Source organism: Mastacembelus armatus, chromosome 8 (assembly GCF_900324485.2).
Source record: "Mastacembelus armatus chromosome 8, fMasArm1.2, whole genome shotgun sequence".
NCBI lineage: Eukaryota > Metazoa > Chordata > Actinopteri > Synbranchiformes > Mastacembelidae > Mastacembelus > Mastacembelus armatus.
Genome location: NC_046640.1, coordinates 626,081 through 635,365, shown reverse-complemented (window position 1 = coordinate 635,365; position 9,285 = coordinate 626,081). Strand labels below are relative to the sequence as shown.

General features: G+C 44.7%; 1 protein-coding gene across 4 annotated transcripts in view; it reads right to left on the bottom strand.

The window, feature by feature from the left end:
* Nucleotides 1-1,677: 1,677 nt before the first annotated feature.
* Nucleotides 1,678-9,285, bottom strand: part of hoxb3a (homeobox B3a) — an 88,973-nt gene continuing 81,365 nt past the window's right edge. The window contains exons 2-4 of one of the 4 annotated variants that reach the window (XR_003296757.1): nt 4,681-5,221; nt 2,184-3,187; nt 1,678-1,931 (exon numbers count right to left, since the gene is read on the bottom strand). Coding sequence is in view for 1 of the 4 variants with exons in the window: in XM_026326129.1 (XP_026181914.1) it covers nt 2,322-3,187; nt 4,681-5,164 (1,350 nt within the window). In the remaining 3 variants the exon portion in view is untranslated. Of the gene's footprint in view, nt 3,188-4,680; nt 5,222-9,285 lie in introns of those variants that run through there. The other 3 variants (XM_026326129.1, XM_026326122.2, XM_026326123.2) reach the window with 3 other exon arrangements.

Below are 9,285 nucleotides of genomic sequence, written 5' to 3'. Positions count from 1 at the left end.
CTCATGTCATAGATGATTGGAAGTCATGTGACAGTAATGCCTCGTTGTAGGTCATATAAGCTGCAATCACCTGCTGCTTACTGGAATGTGATTTGGACTAAGATAAAATGATACAAAACTGCTGCTGGACAAAAGTGATGAAGAAGCAGTCTGGAAGCCCCAAAATATACAGACGCTTCCATACTAGAAGATGATTTTATGCGTCAGAAGTTGCTCCTGTTGGATCTAGAGCTGCAGCTATGCAGTTTAAAACTGGCACTCACATGCAAGGATATAATTTGGGTTTATCTCAATGCAGTTTTGTCTGTCATCAGAAAGGGAGCACTATTGCTTTTGCTGACATTACCACAGGTTGACTTTATCATGCTGATGTAACATTCATATGTAATCATCATTTGGAGATGCAGTGAATAACATAACAGTTCAGGGGTCCCATATTATTTCCAAAACTGGTGAAATGAGGTTGAGCTGAAAAAGTGAAGGATCTCTTGTTTATGAGAGAAACTCAGAACGTACAGGAGATGGGAGCTCAGCCTGCTCTAAAGGACCTGCTATTTTCAGCTTCTGAAATCCAATCTTAACTGAAGGCAGCACTGGATACAATTTGAATGTACGTGTTCCCCTTGACAGGGCACCTTTGATTTACATTTATTAAACTGTGAGTCAGGATCAAATCAGTGTTAGTCAGTTAGACCTTATCAGTGTTAATAATGACCAACTCAAGGTTCCTTTATTATCATTATTATTATTATGATTTGATTGAGCATACTATAAATGTATTTATTTATTATAATTATTATCATTAAAGACATAAATCTGCCTTATAAATCTTTATTCTCCAACATAACAAGTTAGTCTTTTAGACTTGCTCTCTCTCCCACACGCACACACACAGTGCCTGTCACAGTGAGCCACCCTGTAATGGCTGCCAGGGCTCATTGTTCCCATCCTGCTTTGTGCTCAGCGCCATTTTGACTGTGTGGGAGGAGGAGCAGCTAGTTAGCATGGCAGCTAGTTAGCATGGCAGCCACACACACCAATGGCAGGTGCTAGCCATGCTAACTAGCTGCCATGCTAATGCCGAGCTTCAGCTCGTGCTCACACAGGTGAGTCTCATCTGGCTGTCCTGTGGTTAGCTCTGCCCTGTCATAAAGCTTGCTAACCATTAGCTGCTGCTAACCATGCTAAGGGTTATCTCTGTGCAAGCATATGCGACCTGAGCCATGCCGGGCCGTAACAGGCCATATCAGGCTTTGTGTTTTTGCTCCATAGTGTGGGAAAAGTAGACAGAGCCAGGCATTTTAATCTGAAATGACCCACAGTTTCAAGATATAGTGCAAGAAGAGAATAAAATAAAAGTTGGCCTTTGATTTCAGCAGTGAAGAGTTAGGTCATATAAAACAACTAACAATACAAACGAGGCCTGTGGTAAATATGGTGTATAACAATTACACACAGACCTGCGATATTCAACACAGAAAGTACTGCCCAGTCTTTCTAAATAATTAAAATAATAGAACGATAATAATGACTATATTTACTATGGTTTACTATAAACTAACTCCTCAGGAGTGTTGGTGGTAAAATACATAGGTCTAAATAAAAATGTTTACCGTCCTGAAATACATAATAATGTTCAGCAATCATAGGTTAAAAAACAGAACAAGGGCCACATCGTAAATGTTTGTGTTTTATTATCATTATCATTATTATTATTCCACTATGAAAATATTTGTACAATAAATACTTTGGATTTTCACTATTAAAGAATCTTAATAAATAAACTAGCGTCTAAAACTCGGGTCATCAGCAGGGCTTCGCTCTCCTTGTCTCGCTCAGAGAGAATGAATTCATTCCAACTATCTGCACCGAGACTCCGTGAACTGTTCCTGAGAAGTTAGTAAGGATCCATGAAGCTGCACCGGAATGGACTAGAGGAAATAAATCCACACATACCGATAAGGGTTAATCATTTTGAGAAAAATAAAAATTCGACAAGAAAAATCCACGTTTCGATCGTGAAAAAATAAATCTTTCCTTTCGATGTTTAAAATAAGAAAAATAATAAATAAATTAAATTAACTGTTAAACTACATTATAGCCGCAAAAACTGTCAAACTACATTATAGCCGCAAAATAAAACCAGGAGGAAAAAATATATATTTGAAAACGAGCATGATTACCGTAGAGAAACGTTTCAGGAATGTTGCCGAGAAACTTTAATTCTTTTGAAACAGAGTCCTCGCTGACGGGCCCTTCCGTCCACTCCTCGTCGTTTATTTTGTTTTAATGTTCGTTTATCTCTAAGGTCGCCGCGGGCCTCAGAAGTTGAGGTGCTGCAGGTCTATGGTGCACAGTGTGCTTGTGAACAGGTCGAAGTCCTCCTCGGAGAAATCCACCGGGCTGTCCAGGGAGCTCTGCAGGCTGGGCGACAGGCAGGAGTCCCCAGCGAAGAACGTCAGGTCGGGGAGCGCGGACGAGGAGGAGGCGGCAGGAGGAGCAGAAGAAGCAGTGGAGGTGATGGAGGTGTCCCCCTGTTCAGAGAATGGAGGTTCGGACGCTGCTGCTCCCGCCGATGCTGCTGCTACGGCCCCGGCCTCGCTCAGCGGCAACAGGCCGCGGTTGTCCGCGGAGCTGGTCGTGGTGAACGTCGGCGGGGAGTGGTGAGCCGCAGCAGCGTCAGAGGAGCCATGTGCCCCGAGCAGCGGTGGGCATTCGGGACAGCTCAGATGGCCTCCCTCCTCCGGCGTAGGTTGCGCATTGTCCCCGCTGTCATTGGCGTAGGCGGGAGGAGCTGAGGCCGAAGATAGATTGCCGCTCCCCGCCTCGCTCTCCGAGATAGCCTCCCCAGTGCCAGATGCCTCCAGCGGCTGGCTTGAATATGGAGATGAGGCATCGGCGCCTTCGAGCGGCTCAAACCCGCCCGGGTCGCTGGATTCCTGGCCTCCACCACCGCCGTCCCGGTGGTGCGTGGTCTGACGCTTGTGTTTCATCCGCCGGTTCTGGAACCAAACTTTGACCTGTCGCTCAGTCAGATCCAAAAGAGCAGCGATCTCCACCCTCCTGGGCCGGCACAGGTACTTGTTGAAGTGGAACTCCTTCTCCAGCTCCAGCAGCTGCGTGTTGGTGTAGGCAGTGCGCAGCCGGCGCGACCCGGCTCCGCCATCTAGAACCGCCTGGCTCGGCTCTGCAGGGAGAAAAAGACAAATAAAGGAGGGAGGCAGAGAGAAATTATATGGAGAATTTATTGTGAAAAACCTTTTAAAGCTATCCTCGTTTTTTATTTTAATTTTATATTCGTTTAACCTCAAATTGTGATCTACTTCATGAAAACCCTATAAAGTCTCTACAATTTTATTGCGTGTAAGATTTCCAGCCGAGAAATAAGCCTGTTCCAGCACCGAGCAGAAATCCCCTCGGCTGTCCTGTCTGTAATAAAACAGTAATAAAACAAAACGTCTCATAAAATTTTTTCCTTCCAATTACAGCAGCCAAAGTCATAACTGCAAGAGCGGACCAATTTGGTGCTGGAAAAATGGGAAGATAAAAAAGAAAAAAGTAAACCCAAACAAAGCGCAGATAAAGACAAATGATTGCAATGTCAGGGTGGCTTTCCCTCCTCTGCAAAACCTGGAGTGCAGGGTGTGAGCAGAGAAACGTAAAGAGGAAAATAAAAATAATCATGCGATAGGGAGGAAATGTGCAGGGAAATGTGGGGATGTCGAGGTTAAACGAATGCAGCGGTATATGTCAGAAATATAACTAAAACCCTGAGTGACTTTGTGAAGGAGATTGGAAAAGGCAGGAAGTTGAGCAAGAAAGGAAGACGAAAGAACCAGAATTTCCATGAAAAATGAATGGGATTTGCGTGTGTGGAGAAACAACTAAGAGGAAAAAGTGTGATTGCAGTGGCGGTCAGTGTAAAAGAAATGTCCTAAACCCCAAGAAAATCAGATTGTAAGCCGCCTGTATCCTGTGTGGCTGTAGCGATACCCCTCCCCCACTCCTCATCCCAACTGTCTGCTCCCTTTGCTTTGCCTGGCCATTATATTCTTCCATCCAATATGGCTTCCATCCCAGTGTTATGAATATATAATATAAGGCGATGCTGCTGCTGATATGAAATCACACCACCCAATGAAGAGAGTGATCCAGTCTGCAGCAGCAGTCACCTGCAGGATGGATGAAAAAAAAACCCTCTGTGCGTCTTTACGCTCCATAAATAACGTTATATGGACAAAATGCATTGTGGAAATATAGTGTGTGCGTTGTACGGGACTAACAGGATGAGGGAGTGGAAGCTATGCCTCAGTGCAAAGCTGATTTTTAAGTATCGATCCTTGAAAACGACAGATATAGGCTAATGTGTGTAAGATGGGCGCACATTTAAACGCACGATGAGAGATTGTGCAAAGCACTGCAGCATAATGCGGTGGTCTAGGTATGGCTTCCCTGTTGACATAGCATCACAGCAGTGCACAATACGCACACGCACACATACTCACACACACAGAGGAAGAAAAGAACAATGTCATCCAACCAAAACCATGCTGTGGAATGGCTATTTCTAGAGTGGACGTGAAATAAAGATCAAACAGAAAATTAAAGAACAGTCTGCATACCCCTCACACTCCCATCACACATGCACTTACTGGCTCCATAATCCCAGCATATACCGACCTGTGGGTGACTCGATGCCCGCCGAACCGTACCCGGAGGCAGTCGGCGATGGGGTAGACGAGGCGGGGGGAATGATGGATCCACCACCACTGGAGCTCCCCCCAGCCTTGAGGCACTTCTTGGATGACTTCTTCTCCTTCATCCAGGGGAACTCGTGGGCCAGCGGACCGGCCGAGGTGGCCGTAGCCGGGGCAGGGGCCTGACCGGACGGGCAGGGCTGCTGAGCGCCTCGGTGGTGCGTCTGCAGGCCATTAGTGGAGGAGGTTCTCCGGTTCTGCTGGCTCCTGGCAGCTGGTCTCGGCTGGCTGGCTGTGCAGGGGCTGAGGCTGGGGATGGTGTGCTCGAAGAGAGGCGGAATTACTGTCGGCTCCTTGATTGATGAAGTTTGAAATGACTCCAGGACGGCGGGGAAGGACGTCAGGCACTCTGCTAGGGACGGCTGGCTGTTTATAAAACCGATCTCCCTCTCAAATTCAAAATTCATAGCTCCCGCAAACCGGTTTCACCCTCAAACGGCGAGTCCCCCGAACAATCCCTTCCCCTAAATAAAAAAAAACAAAACACATACACACGCACACGCACACGCACACAACACAATATGACTTCAGAAAAAAACAAACCGAGCTGAAAAACGCACGAGCATGTAGGCTCTTGACTGCAATGGCGTAAATGCGGTGGCTATATAATAATTGTGTATATTGGTGATATTACTAGCGTATGGGGACCTGGGTAGGCTAAACTGAAGAACTATGGGACGAAATTGCAGCCAATTCCTGGTCATGTGACCCAAAGCAGCCAATCGGGGGCCCGGGCCTGGCGGTGGAGATGGCAATGGGAAGCAGCATTATTATTTTTCCACCAAATACTGTGGCAAAGACAGGCTCCATCACTGGTTAGCTGCTATTGTTTGTAGTAAAGGGGGGAGAAAGTGTGGGGAGAAAGAAAGCTGGAGGCGGCCGGTCGCCATGTGCGCTGTGTGGGCGGCCACTTCCCGGGCCCGGCGTTACGCACAAACAATAGAGCATCACTTGGACATTTTCGATCCTCTGGGTGATGTAATGACTGTTAACATGAAGTGAACGGAGCTAGCCGGCGCCGTTTGCAATATGGCCCCTTCATAATAATAATAATAATAATAATAATACTGTTTCCAACACACAGCCCATTAATCTTAGAGAGTGTGACAGAGGCTGAAAACGCCAAAGTTAGACCTAGAAAACGCATTTAGATGGTGATGCAGCTCAGGAGGAGAGAAAGATGAACAGAGCAGAGACCCAAACTTAGATTCACCCGTGAGGAGATGAGAAGAGAGGCAGTGTGTAAGTGTACATTTTTATATTTAATAAGCCTTGTCATATATTGAATTATGTTTTTAATAGGGCAGTTGTCGGGGCGCCTGGGCACGCGTTTTCGGAGAAAGAATCATAAACATGGTCTAAATATAATCTCACCTTAAAATAACCACTTTCACAGACAGGCTGCGAAATCCTCTCTGTCTGTCTGTGCAGTGTCATGTGTGAGTACGAGTTAAAACTCTGTTAACACTGAAAGAGGGTTCACAGCGAGGTCGCGCCATGACACTAGAAAAAGAAGCAGATCGCGCCGCGGGTCTCTTGTTTCTCCTAATGGCGAAACTAATAATACAGTAGCAGTACTGCTTACAGTGTGTGAGGGCGCCGTGGCCGTCAGACACGACAGGACACGCATGTAGATTTTGACAGAGATCAGGAACTCGGGAATTTAGCAGGGGATATTTTTGGAGGGCCCGAAGAGCCCCGAGTAAAAAAAAAAACAGTGTGGTGATCAATCTTTCCCTCCCTGCAAAGACCCTGACAGCCGTTTCTCTCACTCCCTAAATAACAAGAAAACCTTCAGCCTTCCCTCTGCTTCTCCCCCTTAAATCCACATTTCGCCACGTCTTGCGATTCTTAGCTATATCGTTTCTATTTCTTCCCCATCCGCGCATCTGGAAACGTCACACAGACATGTTTTATGTGTTTAAAAAGAACTAGCAGGGGCCAGAAGGATGTAAGCCATTTATCTCGCACCCCCTTCTCCTTCTTTTTCCCATGCCATTTGGCTTCGTCCACCGGCTTCAAGAAAGAGCCAGAAAAAGCAGAAATGTGTGTGGGAGTGAGGGCCATTGAGCGCGGCAGAAAGCGCGCGCAGTGTGTAGGCCGAAGCATGACGCACACACATATCCACATGCATACACACTAAATCCAATCTGTAACACAACAGACACAAGATGCTGACCGAGCTCCAGCGTCACAACACGCTGCAGCGCTCTGGTTTGTTTTTTAGCTGCTTTTTGCAATTTGACCACTTTTCCTTCAAACAGATCAAAAATAAAATTCCGGCAACTTTATTGAGAGTGCCGGTGGAGAGCAGAAGCAGTTTATTTATTTATAATTTTTGGGCCACGCACGGGGACCACGGATTGCCTGCTGAAGCTGAGGACTTTTGATGTATGGCTGATATATCATTTAATTTGGTTGTAGGTTTAATTATTTTGTATCATTTGTATTTCGTTTTAATTATCAAACACTGCTTTGTTTTGGGTTACTCAACTGTAGAGCACATAATTTCATTTTTGTTTTAGCAGTTACATTTAATTTGATTTATTTTGTAATTAGTTCAAATCATTCATTAGATTATTAGGCCAGTTTCCAAGTGTTACATAATAATTTATAAGCTGTAGACCATTATGTCCACTCTACCCTTTCCGGATTTTTGAATTACATTTAGTCGACTGCTGCTAAAAAGCTATCATCATTATTATTATTATTATTATTATTATTATTATTATTATTATTATTATTAGTAGTAGTAGTAGTAGTAGTAGTAGTAGTAGTGTTGCCTAAGTCAAAGTAATAGCTACTATATGCTTCAGATATTTGATCTACCCAGTTCTGGAACAGATTTTTCTGTTAAGCTGCACCTCGACATCGTGTTGTTATGAAATGTTATTGCAGTTATAATTTTTGAGCAGTCCTCCAGAGCAGTCCGTGTAGCTGTCAGGGAGCGTGTTGTACAGTAGCCTAATAGCTGAACTGTTTTCAGCTGCGCCTTCGTTGCTGAAGCCGAGCCGAGCTCTCCGTCTCTTTTTATGAGGCAATAAATTAGATCCAATCTCTGCTTATTGGTGTTTTTATTGTCTGTTAGTCCAATGGAGATGTAAAGGGAAGTACGGCCATTATTTATGGGCGCCTGATTTATGTCCCAAGTTTCATGCTGTTCTCAGGCTCTCAGGGCGGTGTTACAGAGACACGGAGAGAGACTGGGGGGGGGGGTCAGAATCACGTGAGCAGGCCAAGGCGCAGGCCTCGCGGCTTTTTTAAGTCATAAACATCAGACCCATTAAGACCCACATACACACACACACACACTGACATAAATATTTAATGTCTCAAGTTTAAAAATTAACTTCATCATCAGGTAAGGAATGTAATGGAAAGTAAAGTAAGTCAATCCAGGGAGCTAACAATTCACCACCACTTGTTAAAAACAATAATTCTTATGGTGAAAGATGAAAATAGCAAACACGTCAACGGGCTGTGTGTTTGCACATGTAAGAGACTAAGAAATCTATTGTAACTTCATCTATCTGCTGGTCACAGGTCTCTGGTCTTGCCCTGGTTTGGGACAATAATCGGATCACAACAGGCTAACCCCCACCCTTTCAGCTACATCTCAGGTCTCACTCACCATTTGCAGACTACAGACCTAGCTATAAGGAGATACTACTGCTTATGTTCCAGAGAGCTGGGTCCTAAACGCTTTATAACCAGGATACACAGAATAAAGTGAGGAATGTTAATGCCGATTCTTCTCATGTGAAACAAGTTTAGAGGTCAGACTAGGTTTCAGCTTCAGCCAGCAGCATGGGTTACACTGCAGCCGACATTCATTCACTTCAATTGATGTGTTCTCCAGTACCAGTGACTGTTATTACTTCTGAATACATCTGTCAGATAAAATGCTGTTACACCGACATCAACACAATAAAACCTAACACTGCGTCTGTGTTAGTTTGTTACTGAAAACAGCACAATGGTCAAATCAGTGATGAGTTAAAAACACAGCTGATGTCAGTCTTTCCCTCTTAGAGTGAAAAGGAAGAAAACATCCAGTGGCAACAGCTGTGTGGCTTTAGGTATAAGGTTGTCCTATGGGAATAGTCCTTAGAATGTGACTCAGAAGTTGACTTTAGCACTGGTGCAGCTTTGGTGCTAGTAATTGCTGTGGTAAATAGTAGGTAAATAATATCATAATGGGCTGCACTGGTGAAAAAGCTGCCCAATAATCACCTTTATTCTGTCTAGACTGTAAACCTGCAGAGAAAGAAGCCGATGTGAAGGTTTCCTAAAGGTTAAAATGTCCGACACGTTGCACGTGGCTGTAGGCTTCACATTTCTGACTGTGATGACTTCAGTACTGGCAGAAACCTGCTGTGTGAAGGAAGTCACACCAATGATGATTTGACATATCATCAGCAGGATTTTATTCCCTCAGCCATAACAGCTGATGTTGAGGCATGTCCACAGCACACACGTCTCAAAGAGAAAATAATTACACATGATTTGCTGGTCATTTCAAAGAGCT